This window comes from Molothrus ater, chromosome 6, assembly GCF_012460135.2.
Source record: "Molothrus ater isolate BHLD 08-10-18 breed brown headed cowbird chromosome 6, BPBGC_Mater_1.1, whole genome shotgun sequence".
Lineage (NCBI taxonomy): Eukaryota > Metazoa > Chordata > Aves > Passeriformes > Icteridae > Molothrus > Molothrus ater.
In genome coordinates this window covers 51603261-51617391 of record NC_050483.2, presented here as the reverse complement: position 1 = coordinate 51617391, position 14131 = coordinate 51603261, and the positions used below count along the sequence as shown (strand labels likewise).

At 49.0% G+C, this 14131-nt stretch overlaps 1 protein-coding gene across 1 annotated transcript in view; it reads right to left on the bottom strand.

The window, feature by feature from the left end:
- Positions 1-2311: 2311 nt before the first annotated feature.
- DIO3 (iodothyronine deiodinase 3) overlaps positions 2312-14131 on the bottom strand; it is a 62284-nt gene continuing 50464 nt past the window's right edge. The window contains exon 1 of the mRNA XM_036383161.1: positions 2312-3213. Within this exon, the coding sequence (XP_036239054.1) occupies positions 2345-3169 (825 nt within the window). The 5' untranslated portion in view covers positions 3170-3213 and the 3' untranslated portion in view covers positions 2312-2344.

The following is a 14131-nucleotide window of genomic DNA, read 5'->3' as shown; positions in this document are numbered from 1 at the left end:
ACACCTTTGCCGTGCCTCGGCGGGCGCTGCCCGTGCCGGGGGCAGCGGGGCGATGCCGGGGGCAGCGGGGCCATGCCGGGGGGAGCGGGGCGATACCGGGGGGAGCGGGGCGATGCCGGGGGGAGCGGGGCGATGCCGGGGGGAGCGGGGCCATGCCGGGGGGAGCGGGGCGATGCCGGGGGGAGCGGGGCCATGCCGGGGGGAGCGGGGCGATGCCGGGGGCAGCGGGGCGATGCCGGGGGCAGCGGGGCGATACCGGGGGCAGCGGGGCGATGCCGGGGGGAGCGGGATGATGCCCTGCCGCAGCCTGTCCTGCTGGCTCTGCCGCCGAGGCTCCCCTCCGCTCCGGGACTTCGCAGAGGGCTCTGTGCTTGCGCCCGGCGGCCGGCCAGGGAAGCAAGACCACCTCAGGGCGGGCTCTCGCCCCGCCGCCCCAGCATCAACCGGAGGCGCCTGAGCCGGGCGGAAGCGGTGCCTTGAGCCCGGTGCCGGGGGGTCCGCTCTTGGGGGCACAGGAAAGGTGAAGAAGGGCTGAAAGGGTTTCGACCCCGCCAGAGCAGGCGCAGTGGCCGGGCGGGTCGGGAAGCACGAAGCGGGCACCTGAGCCGTATCCTTTGACACCTCAGCAGAGCGGCCCTATTTTCAGGGGGGCTGCGGGGGCAAAGGGGACGGACGAGCAGGGTTGGAGCATCTGATTTCTCTGTGAGGGACCACTCGGTGCTGCTTTTGTTGCGGGGAAGGGCGGGAGCAGTTACGCGTGCTAGTCTAAACCGTGAATGTTGAAAGACTGGAACACTGCGGGTCCAGAGGAGCGTTGTCAAGGCAGGGGCTCTAACGCCCTTACAAACAGCTTCCCGCTGGTTCGGTTCAGCACTGCGGGCGCGACTCGGTGCCCAGCTGCGGAGAGCGGCGTCCGCGGCTCGCCCTGCCTTCGGGCCGTGCACCCCTCTCCAAAACTTAGGGGCTTAAAAGCTCGAGCGCCTCGTCCCGCTGCTCTCAAGGACGTGGAGGCGTTCAGAGGCGCCACGGGTGGTCCTTAAAGACCCACTGTCTTTGGGAAGCTTTGTATGGCTCCTGCGGAGGTTGCGGGATGCTCTCCACCCCCTGTCTCACCTGTCGGGGTCCAAGGGAGCAAGGTTCGGCACCCCGCACCATTTCCAGCGTATCTGCCGGGGGTGGGGCTGAGCTTCGCACGGCCGGGCTGGGCGCTGCCCTCCTGCCCGAGCCCCTCAGCCGCGCTTCGCCGCAGGTGCGGTTCGCGCTGCCCCGGCCGGGCTCCGGTCCGGCACAGTCTGCCCGAGACGAGGTGTCCTTGGCGGGGCGGCTCTCCCGCCCAGGACGGCTTTCCCCAGCCTGTTTTCGGTCAGGACTCACTTGACTGCTCGGCGCCGGTCAGACCTGCACCTTCGCCCTCCAGGGCTCAGGGCTCAATCCGGGGCCGGCTCGCCGGGGTCACTGAGAGAGCACGGGGTCCTCCTGACCGGTCTCCCCCCCAGGAGCCCCGGAGGTTTGGATTTCCCCATGGGGACACCCAGTACTCTCCCTTTCCTCCGGGTCGCGGGCGGTGCGCGCTCCTGCCGCTGCCGAGGCTGAGCTCGCCGCCCCCGAGCCCCCGGCAGCGCATCCTCTCCCGCCTGCCGCTCCGCCTGCCCCTCCTCGGCTGCGGGGGGGTGCTGCGAGATAGGCAAAAGGGAAAGTGAGCGTAGCGGTCTGAAGACAGAGAAAGGCAGTCAACCTTAGACGTGTAGTTACTCAACCTTTATTATTTAAAAAAATTCATAAAAAAAAGGAAGGTGAACGAACGTCTTACAAAACCCCCCCACATAAATAGGACATTCCGTCCAGCTCTGGCTATTGGCAGTTCTAGTATTTGACAACATCAGACGCGATTTCCTGGCATTAGAGAAACCCATTTCAAAATCGGTCATCACAAAGAAATACTAGAAATCCCAGTTAGCACTTGCTAGGCAGCACGGAGCACTTGTACACAACTTTTCAGACACACACCCGCGCACACACGCAGTCGGGAACAGATCCCGTAGGAAGAGAGCCTCCTTAAAAAATAGTAAACGCTAGGGAAAAAAAAAAAAAAAGGAAAAAAGAGAGTTATTTACAAAACGCACATGGAAATACAGTATTGACAGAGCGTGGCTGGCAAATCAACATGATTTGAATAGAGAAAGGACTATGGCACGTTTTGCTCGAAAGCTCGCACAGCAGCCTCCTTCGAGTGTCCCCGCGGGAAGACAGCTCCTGCCATTCGCGACGCAGTGCCTTCTCCCTCCCCACCTCTCCTCCCGCCCTCCCTCGCCTCTCCACCCCTGCGCTTCTTGCCAGGTCCTTTTTACACTTGGATGACCACCGTGCTGGGGCTCTGGAGCCGGGTTTTATACTGGTCTAGCCATCTCCTCAGCTCCGAGATCTTGTAGCCCTCTGGTCCTCTGCCTCCCTGGTACATCACCTTCTCCTCCTGGATGATGTAGAGCCTCTCGAAGTAGGCACCGTAGGCGGCGCTGGAAGCATTGTCCATGGTGTCCACGGCCAGGGGGCAATCGGGCGCCCCTTCCCTCATCAGCTGAGCTGCCCGCAGCCTGTCCTGGAGGCACTGGTGCTTGGGGATGTTGTAGGCTGCATCCGAGCTGACCCAGCCGTCGGAGGGGTGTGCTTCTTCAATGTACACCAGCAGGAAGTCGGCAATGTCCACGAAGTGCGCGGCCAGGCGCTGGAAGGACCTCAGGCGGGCCATGAACGGGGGTCAGGTGCAGCTGCCGAAGTTGAGGATGAGGGGTCTCTTGCCGCGGGCGAAGTCCAGGATGCGGAGCCTCTTCTGCCCGTCCAGCTGGATCACCTCGGGGTTAGGGGCCAAGGAACCCACGTGCGCCGACTTGAAGAAGTCCAGCTTCTGCCCGTGCCACACGGCTTTCAGCGACTCCAGCGTGAACATGCGGTTGGAGTCGGACACGCAGACCGGGGGGTCGTCGGGGGGCGGCTCCTCGCTGGCGCTGGCCGCCTCCTCCGCCGTGGGCATCGTCAGCATCTTCTTCCTAATGCACAGAAAATCCAGGAGCCAGAGCATCACGGCGGTGAGCAGGAAGCGGGGAAATAGGAGGATGCAGGCGGCCGCCTGGGTGAGCAGCTGCAAGGTGTGAACGCCGACGGAGTGGAGCATCGCAGCGGCTTGTGCTGCAGGGCGCTGGCTGCCGGGGGGCCCCCACGCACCCTGCGTGCCGGGGTCTGTGCAGCACAGCTGAGATCCCGCTTCTCTTTAAGCCCATTTTATAGTCAGGGATTTAAATGAAAAGTGACTCCACCTCCGTCCAGAACCCGCCCCTCTGGAACTTGAGCCTGGGGATTACCTACCCCTCCACTCTAATGACCTAAAAATACACAGACAAAAGGGGAGAGAGCCCCGGCGGGAGCCGCAAGGGACGTGCAACGGAGCAGGGTGCAGCCGCTATCAGGCGGGGCAGAGAGTCCGACACAAGGCACCGCCGGGGTCCCCGGCCTCAGATAGCGGCGGGCGCTCACGGGCAGCCCCGCCAAGGACAATGCAACAGGCACAGCCCGCCCCGGCCCGGCTCCCCACGGGCTGTGCGGGCTCGGGCCGGGGCGGGAGCGGGGGCCGGGGCCGTCCCGGCAGCGCCTGCAGGTGACAGGGACAGGCGGCCATCGCCGCGTCCCTTCCCGCGCCTTTCTCCCCTCCCTGCCCCGGCAGCCCCGTTGCCCCCTGAGCGCAGCCTCCGCCCCACCGCACGCCCCGGCGCCGCGGGAGCACCCGGCTCTCGAACCCGCCGCCACATCCTCCGGCGGCGGCGGCGGCGGCGGCGGGACGGGCGGCGGGCGCTGCCCCGGCCCCCCTTTTCCCCCGGGCCCGCGCTGGGCGGGCCGGGCCCCGGCGGCAGCGGCGGCCCCGGCGCGGGGGGCACCAGGTGGGCGCGGGCCGGTGGGCGCTGCCCCGGGCGGAGGAGGGGCGCGGGCGGCCGCCAGAGGGAGCTGTTGGCCGAGAAGCCGCGGCGGCGGCGGGAGCGCGGGGCCCCTCAGCCCCGGCCGGGGCGTCCGCGCCCGGCCCCGGCCCCGGCCCCGCCACCTGCCCCGGCCCCGCCACCTGCCCGCGCCGCGCCACCTGCCCCACACGGCACTCGGGAGTACGGGGCTGCATCGCGGCCGCTGCGGGGCCGGTGCTGCGGGAAGCACTACAATGGGTGGGCAGAGGGGACGGCGGAGGCGACAGGAGGAGAGCGCTGCGTCTGCGATGTCCCGCTGCTCTCTGGGGTCCTGCTGCATCCCCGAGAGCAGCGAGTCAGGGCAGACGCTCCTTTACGGCGTCCCAGGAGGAGCCGGCAGTACTTCTCTGCACCTGTCAAGTGACAAACACAAGCTTCTCACGGGACTGGGTCTGGCAAAATCCTTAAACTGAGGACTGAAGCATCACCTCACGGGCATGGCCAGGCAGACCTGTGTGCTGTCCCCAGAGTGGATACGCGAGTCGTTGTGTATCGTTATGTATCAGCAGCAAAGTGCTCACTATGCAGGGCTGAACACTGACTGGCCACCTTCAGTCTTCACCCATCAGAAGGAATTTATAGCCTGCAAATTCCTGCTGAACTAGATGGAGACCTGTCCCAGAAGTACAGAGCTTAAACGTAATTTGGTGTCTCTGCTCAGAACTTTGCCACTCCATTGCTGAAGGGTTCCCAGCTTGCAGCATGCACTTCATTTTCCCACCAGCTTCCTCAGAAAGGGATATTACTTGTCCAAAATGCTGAACACTGCCCTCTGCTATGCAAATGTGGCTCATGCAACCCTGAGCTACTGCTGCAGCTGCCACTCATCCAGGTGCCTGTCACACTGACTTTGGGACATGCAACCCAATGTGCCTGTGGCTCCTGAGTGCTCTGTTTCTGCCTGTGGCCAGTGCCAGGTCTCTGGCCGCAGATTCCCAAAGACCCTGAGCACCTGCAATTCCCCCAGGTACAGTTTGTGCTCCAAAAGTGACTTTGCATGTCTGTACCTTCCATCTATCATCTGTGAAATGGAAAAATGAATGCTGAGCCTCCTCATGGGAGGCTAGGCAGCTTGCTTAATTTTTATGTAACTTATTACAAAAACCCTAAATAAAAGGCAAAATTAAAATCCCATTTTATTTTTTTCTTTATCTGGTTCTGAATAGGCTGGTTTAGAGCAATCTAATCAGATGGCTGGTTGGTAGTGCCCTGGTAGGTCATCTTTCATTGGTAATTCAGCATTTTAACATCTGAGGGGAAACGTATGCTCCAGCCCTCATAAAGCCACGTTCATCCACTAGCATGATTAATAACTTCTTTGGCATTCCACGGTGCTCAGTCCAGGGAAAATTACTGAGTAGATATTTACTATATTGTCAAACTTATTTTGAACTATTCATGTGGGCCTCTCACCACCTCTCTGTGCAGTTATGCAATCTTGAAAACCACAAATTAAAGCCTCTAAAGAGATGCAATAACAAATTGTGGTAGCTCTGAAGAAACCCCCAGGAAAAAAAATTGATCTCTCAAAGTGACCTCTTCAAACTATGCTGACAGACAAAAGCCTGAGTAAACAGATGGGTTTGCAACCCTGAATATCAACAAACTTTGCTCTACTAGATCAGTGAGAGATATTCTGAGGTAAAAATGCTATCTAGTCTTATATGCTCTATTTGCAGCTGGATAGGGCCTTTAGAAATGACTATTTCTCCATTCCCTGTAAACAGCTTTGCTTTGTTTTTATAGCTAGAAGGAAATCTTTGAATTGGGGTTTCCTATTCAGCTGTGGATAGAGCAGAGAACTGAAGCATTTTGCTTCACTAGCCCAGTGCTACACTTTGCTGCCACAGGAAAATTCAAGCATGTCCCGAGGCCACTGTTTTCAGGTGGAACAAAGGAGGGCTCTGCATGGCCCTACAAGCCATGCTCTGATGGGCTCAGCTGAGGTGCAGTGCTCATGTATTAACTCCGTGGGAAAGGGTGGAATTCCTTCTGCAGCCCCTTGGTTCTCAGAAGGTTTGAAGTGATGTCTTGCTGCTGTTCTCATGTCTGTGTTAAGCTGGATGGTTTTCAAAATCCTGTGTTTTAACTCCGTTAAACCCCCTCTCTACTTCCCCAAGGCTGTACCTCCCAGTTGGAACTTGGATTATTTTTAGGTGTGTGAAGGTAGTCAGTCTTTCTAGGAATCCATATCACTGATATTAATAGTGTGGGAACTTATGTCTTCCTGTATACTGAGGATTTCATAGAATATATCCTAAAATATGGGTTTTACAGTGGCACATCTGGTTATGGGTGGTTTCTACTCTTCTGCATGTGGTCTGTGGTTCAGCAGTCACTAACTTAAAAATACATAAGTTTGTGTGTGTGTGTCCTCGCACAAGTGCACATACATGGTTCACATTATTTCCTTTTTTCTGGGAACTTTATGGCTGTAGTTTTTCTTCATTTGATAAATGTAATTTATAACTCTTTTAAAGCTCTTTTCATAAACAGGAGCTACAAAATAAATTCAGCAACTTATAAAAGCAAAACCTCAAAAAGCTGAAATTAAAACCATCAGGTCTGCTTTGATGTAGAGGATGTGTTGAAATGGTATATTTACATGTTTATTTTCTATTTTATAATTTCCTGCACAAAGGCACGCAATACTTTCTGACAGGAACTGAAATGTATTTTGGAAGAGTTCCACTTCTCATGTCATCTAAGCTCCATGTCATTAATGTGGTAGAACTCTATGTGAAGGAAATGAAAAAGACTTTCCTGAAATAAGAGCTGGGCAAGTTCTACTCCTCTAAGTGGCTACCACGTGACTGAAGAGAGATGAAGTGGTAAATTACTCACCTGTTTGGTATCTGTAAGAAGTGGGTAAATGTTATATTACTGAAATTGGTGGTGGATAATCTCCATTTGCAGTTGTTTGCTTGGAGCAACACCTCTGGAAAAGTTACCATATGCTGGAGACTGTGCATGGGTCTGGTTGTCTCTGGAGCTGCTTCTCGCTTAATCTTTCACCACTTTTAGATGACACCTGCTCTTATTTTCCTCCCTTCTGTCTTTTTTTTTTTTTTAATAAAATATATATGACTCAGAAAAAAACTTAGAAATCCAAGCACCCAGGCAATGCCTGAAGTAGGTTTGAGTATGGAAAGAAAAAAAGTGCTGTGCTGCAGATTTGTCTATAAAATCACTAGTAGAGCCATTGCCTTTGAATCTCCTACCCACCCTGTCACTCTTACCTTCAAATACATGACAAGCATGTCATATATGACAAAGAGGTTCCCTGCACTGAACCTTTCAAATTTTTTTCCCCTCACTTTTTGCTTACTCTGTGTTGAACTGGGAAAGAGTTGTTTAATTTGGGAGATCTGATTCTACAGCCAAAGGTCTGTAAGCGCAATGTTCACCCTGAGTAAGTGGAAACACACATTTTCTTGAGCCTGTGAGCCATCTACCAATGCTTTGCCATGTGACCAAGTGTACAGTTCCCCTGATGTGTTAGTGGATTTCTGCACCTGCCTCTCCATGGCTGCTCCCTAGTGCCCCTGTTGTGCCAGCAACCTGTCAGGCTGGGGTAGAAACTAGATAACTAAAAGGTTCTGGATTAGAGAATTCTGGTTTTAAACCCAGATGGTTTTGGTGAGTGGGTTTACTTTAGAACCCCTAAAAGAGTGTCTAATGGCATAACTTTCAGTGCAACTTGAATGACAAAAGGTGCAACTTTCTATCCCATTAATTCTCCCTCACTTCTGCTTGCACTGCGTCTTGTGTGATCCTGAAATTATCTGCAGTGATCTGCTTTGGGGACTAAGGAGGCAGAAGAGCTTGGCTTTAGAAAAAAAGAGTTATTTCCTGACAGGTTAGTTCCCTAAACTTGCTAATGATGAAAGGAAATGATCATCTGTGGTGCTGGGGAAGCACAAGAGAAATGGCCACAGCTTGTGGCCAAGGCAGGGCTAACAGGACCATCCCATCAGACTGACTTAGCAATATTATCCATCCACCCCTTGGTGGAATTGCATAGTGAGAATGTGTAAGAGTAGAAACAAGTTTCACTGCGAATGTGGATAGTCTTACCCTTTTATGTAGTGGAAGAGCATAGGAGATGTACAGGAGGTGACAGTGGCTGTCACAGGGTCCTGCTGGGCAATGTAGCTGGATAGGGTGCACAGATGGCTTCTGGGGGAAGCCAGCAATATCAACTTCAAGAGCAGCTGCTAACTGCTAACACCTCCATCAGTAGGAAATCAGATTATCCAGAACCCCCTGTGCCAAGCACATCCCTGCTACCCGTCAAGCAAACAGCTCAAAAGCTTTTGTGGCTCAAGACCTCAGGCTGGACCCCCTGGTAGTATAGTACAATTACAACCATCTGAATGGTTTGCTCTGCAGCAAAGACAACAGTCTAGTCCAGAAGTGGAGCCCTGTGGAGTTATACTTAAGCAGTGACTTTATACACAGTGAATACAGATGAAGTCCTTGTCAGAAAACAGAAAATACTTCTACCATTGTCTTTGTTTCAGGTATGCTGTAGATGAGGATAAGGAGATGAAATTTGCTTGAATCTAAATCTCTTCTAAGAAGATTGTAACAAAATTCACCATGTGCAGTGTTTTACAACAGGATATGTTTCAGTGCGCGATGTAAAAATTCAATATGCTAACACTAGAGAGATGGGGACAGCAGGCTGATAACTCAGATTAGTTTTTTATCTTTCAAAAGGCAGCCTAGCAAGAGTGTTTTCTCAAAATGTTACTGGGATGGTTTGGAGTTGAAAGACTTGGTCTGTCAGGGTAAAGGGAGCACTATTATGTCAGGGTAAAGGGAATACCATTCCTTTGAGATCCTTTGCCAAGGGGGGCTCTCACTGCTGTCCGTCAGTCTTTGTCACAGGCTGGTCCTCAGAGCCCCAGGGTTTGTGTGATGAAAGCTGTGAGTGATCAGCAGCAAAACTCCTGGTGCTTCCCTTGTGATTGTGATTTTGCCCAAGCCATGTAGCATGATAACAGAAAAAAGGGGCTCTGGAAACTCAGGGTCTAATATTCATCATCTCACTTTCCTTAGCAAGTTCAGTAGAATATAAAGAATTTCAATATAATATAGTTTAATAATTCTCAGGTTTTAAGGTGATTGCATGTGCCCTGCCTGAAATGATACACACGTTTGAATTTTCAATCTCTAACAGACTCAGAGGGGAAGGCAGGAAAAAATAGCATTTAAAAAAACATTTATTCAAGGAAAATCTTTAGGGATCATGTATAGGATAATCTTCTTCAGGGTGACCCTCATTTTCTACAATACAATGGTTTTACCCAGCAGTGGTTTAATGGTTTTGAATAAGCTGTAGAGCAGAGGAACAAACATTTTAGCAAGAATGGAGGAGTTTACCAAGAAAGACAGGAGTATCAGCCTACTTTGAATATAGAATGGAGATGATTATTCTGCTGACCTTTTATCCCCACCATCACTAAAATGTATATTATGAACATAATGGGGTCTGGTTTTGTGTAAATGATTGCTGTAAGCATGACTGACTCGTTCGAAGCAAGGAGGCAGGAAGGCACCAGTGCTGTGCACTGAGGCTCTCATCAAACAACTTTCTTGCTTCAAGCCTTTTATTTGAACATAAATGTTTGTGAAGTTTTCCAGTGATTTTTTTCCTGGCATTCACCCCACGACTCTTATTATTTTTAGCCATGTAAAATGGCATTATGCAATTGCTGAATTTGTTTCTTTCAGACCATGATGATTTATAGGACTTAATTTCCAGGATACTCCCTTGAAGTTACCTTCTCTTTGTGACCTCAGGATTTCTCTTCCCAGACCTTTGGTATTTATTTTTACTATTTCTGTGGCTGAGGTTTGGCAATGTTGTTTTGGATTAATGACAAACATACATAAGGACTGGAAGGAATACATGTCTTAATCTCTAATTTAATGTGTGGATTGTTTATCAATAGTAGAAAGAAGTTTCTGGACAGGTTTAACACATCCTAATAATAGGCATCTGCAGCCAGATAGAAAGATTTTGATGTATCTGAACTACATGTAATTCTTCACTTGTTCCAAAATAGATGAAATTTGCTTATTTTATATTGTGATGCAGTATTTCTTTCTCAGACTTTGCCCAGAAAGAATTGGAAGTCAGTTAGTTTGGACAAGTATGCATTGTTTATATGGAATATTTTAATTGACATAAAATTGTGTAAACCTTCTAGCTCCTCTGCTCTTGGATGAAGAAAAGATCTTTGGCATGGCAATCCTGAATTTCTGTTCTATTTTTTACTTTTATGCAGGAAATTGCAAATAATTTAACGCACAAATGAAATTACTCAGCATTTTACTCAGTTGTTGAATTTTCCTCGTAATCAGTATATTTTGCTTTCACCATATACCTACTAATTTTTCAACTTGCATCTTCTTATTTTTTGATTTCTCTTTATATTCTCATCTACCTTTATGGTTTATTTACTCATGCTTAATTCCTTCCCTACACAGCCTACTGTGAATAAAGTGTTCCTTTGAAAATGATTAACTTTGCACTTTGTTTACAGTGTAGTCTTGCAATGTTATATCTGATACTCATTAGCAGGAAAACAGAAATAAAAGGAGAAACATTAGTTATCACTGCCAATCATTTTGAATTCACTGGGATCAGGATCTGACCTGAAATGTTTAGGTTAGCTCAACAGCTCAAGTTGATTTGAAGGGTCTTAATGTTTATGCCTAACAGTGTGTCCTCCTATGACTTTTTATTTTTAACTGCTCAACAGTTCTCACTTTCTGTGAATTTTAAAGTTATTCTTAGACTAAGCAGTATAGTCTCTTCACAGGGAGAAACTGTGACAAGCTGATCTATGTGATACAGCTCATCATTTCTGAGGGCACATCACATCTACCTGAAGCTCCAGCAGGAAAAAAACCCCAACCTAATACTAAATGGTTACTTTTAAACTTAGATATGAAACTTTGGGTTCCAATTCACTGTCTTTAATGTGTGAATTATTCTGCATGCCTGGAATGGTCTACCCTTCCATGTGGACCATTAATTTAATGGCCACACTACCACTCCCTTGCTACTCTGTCTTACTTGAAACCAAGAATGTATTTCTTAAAACAAGAAAATGCTGCCTTTTAAGAAAAGTATTAAAAACTCCTTTTAAAAAATGGGAATCATATGCTTACATATGCAAATAAAATGGATCAAAGGGATCTAAGTCCACTTGTATAAAAGGGAAAGATCTCTGAAGTGCACATTTATTGCAAACAAACCCTGGATTTGTTAGGTAGTGAGGGAATAGTTTTTTAAGAACAATTATGTTGTATTTGGAAAACTTGACATTTTCTCTCTTAACTAATTTTAATTGGCATTGTGATCCCCCTGAGCCAAAAAAACCCACACAAACAAGGAAGACAGTAGCAAAATATAAATATAAACTAGGAGTAAAGTGTCTTAGCTGATGAAATCATAGACAAAAGCCTCTGAAGCCTTTTTACAAGTACCTTCTTCAAAGTGGGGTGATCTTTGAGCAGTTGTGGCCCATGTCTATTCCTTGGCCTCTTCTACAGTTGTTGACATTGCACTGCCAATGAAGCAGCTGTCACTTTTTACCAGCACAGTGCCTGCCAGCAGCTGGCTCAGAAGTGCTGCTTTTAATTAAATTTCTGATTTCAATTGGATTTTGGTTTGCAGTTCACAGCTAACAAGATTTTCAGGATGGGGTCTTATGGGGCATCTGCGGGTGTTTCAGACACCTCTGTGGCTCAGAGATGTGTTCAGAAAAATCAAGCATCACCTTAAAATTTGTTACAGCTTTTCTCCATTACTTATGAGAGCTCTTCCAGGATCTTGCTGCTATAATGGATAGAATTATTCATATTTTCAGCTTAACTCTATCTATGGCATATTTACACTGCTTATTGGTGTGCCAACGTTGTCTCTTTGCTGAGGCAGTTTTCCTGCCTCCCATATCTCTGTGAATTAAAGAATCGTAGAATCATTAGATTGGAAAAGATCTTTAAAATTCTTGAGAGTCCTACCCCCTGGGGCACCACTCCGCTGGGACTGTCAAGCCAAACTCTTGTGGGGTGTGCTGGCACTGATGGGGACAGGCAGACCCAGGCTCTCTGCTAATGATCTCAGTGGGCTGGCATATGAATTGAGCCTCTCCTGCTGCCTGTAGGGCTATGGCAGCGGAATGCTAAGCCTGGGCTTGTGAGTTCTGTTGGAGACTTCATTAGCAATGATTTAATTCAGGCCATGTAGATTTTGGGACAGTATGAGGCCAACTGAGGCTCACATTGGTCTGCACCTGTTTGTTCAGATGTGAGCACAGTCTATTCTCATGAGATGGATTTTCCATTTCCCTGATCCTTCTAGAAGCAATTTTCTGCACCTGTTTCATGACAAGTCTATTTTGCTGCATCAATATAGGAAGGAATTAATTGGAAAACAAAAGATGGCTCTACCCTCTCCTCCTTTTCCTTGCATGTGCATGCTTGGCAGACCATATGGTCACTGGTTCAGCACAATCATTCTCATCAGTCAGGTTGGCATCTGGAAGTCACAGACAAACACAGATGCAGCTTGACAGCTGAACACCTGGGCAAGGAGTGTGGCGTGTTGGGGACATGCTGGGTGTACCCTACATGTGCTGTGTTATTTGAGCACTGCTTTGCATATGGCTTGGATCTACTGGAAACTCAAAGGACAAATGAAAAGTTTGGGTACATTTTGTTCTGAAGCCTCTCTTGTTGTATCAGTCAGCACACCACAGAGTCAACCCATCCTGGTGAGCCTGGTGTGACCAAAGAGGCCTGGGCGGATTGTGCGCTCGCTGGCCATCTGTGTTCACATTTCCACAGGCTGGATTTCCTGCTCATGGCATGGGATTTCCCAGGCACAAACATGGGAGCCCAGGCACATGCTCGGGGGCCGTGTGACAGGGCTGTGGCTGTGGAACTTCCCCATATGGAGCACAGCTGTGTCTGTCCTTGAAAGGAGTGACCTAAATTCTACGCAGTATTCCAGTGACATATGACCAGCACATCCCTCACTGCTGGATGCCCCATGTGTTTTTGAATTGTACTTGTTTACCATTGCTGCATCTCTTTAGGGGCTTATACTAACCCTGACTTTGATTGAACCATCTAGAGTTTTCTCCTCCACGTGCAGCTGGCAAGTGCCCAGTTTATTGTGATATTTTTTGCTGCCAGCTTCATGAATTTGAGCTAGGCAGCTCTGGATTTCATCCTGTTCATACTGCTTCAGTTCTTGAAGTTGTTTAGTTCTTCCAGTGACATACTCCAGTCCTGTTCTGTACACTTACAGATTTCCTAAGGTTGTTCCCAATCTTTGTGCCCCAGTGTTCTATGTCATATATTTGGTCTGCTGACCATATTCTTGTATTTTAATTTGATCATGATAATAAGCAGACAGCAGATAACCTTAGCTGATGTAACTGTCACAGCTTTTGCTATCAAAATAGTGCTGGTAGTGTTCCCAGCTAAGGTTCTGCCAGAATGTAATTAGAAATGTACCTTTAAAATGTGATCTTTCTTTAACTACTGTAAACATCTTTTAAAAGAATTCCAAAAGCTTTGCTTAAAAATAAAACTGTGCTTATGAAACACTTACTCTTATACCAAATTAACACTAAGGATGTAACATAATATTAAAGGAACTACAATATTAAAGGTTTAGATTTCCATTATGAGAAATATTTGCCCTTGTTTAACTCAGCCTCAACTTTTTCCTATATACAGAATCATTTAGGTTGGAAAAGAACTGCAAGATCATGGAGTCCAACCTTTGACTGACTACCACCTTGTCAAATAAACCATAACACTAAGTGCCATGTCCAGTTGTTTCTTGAACATCTCCACGGATGATGACTCCACCACTTCTCTGGGAAGTCCATTTCAATGTTTGACAACCCTTTTATTCAATGCTTGACAACCCCTTCAGAGAAGAAATTATTCCTGATGTCCAACCTGAACATCCCCTAGTGCAGCTTGAGGCCATTTTCTCTTCTTGTCACTGGTTGCTATGAGAAGAGGCTGATTCCCAGCTGGCTCCTTTCAAGTAGCTGTAGAGAGCAATAAGGTTTCCCCTGAGCCTCTCTTTC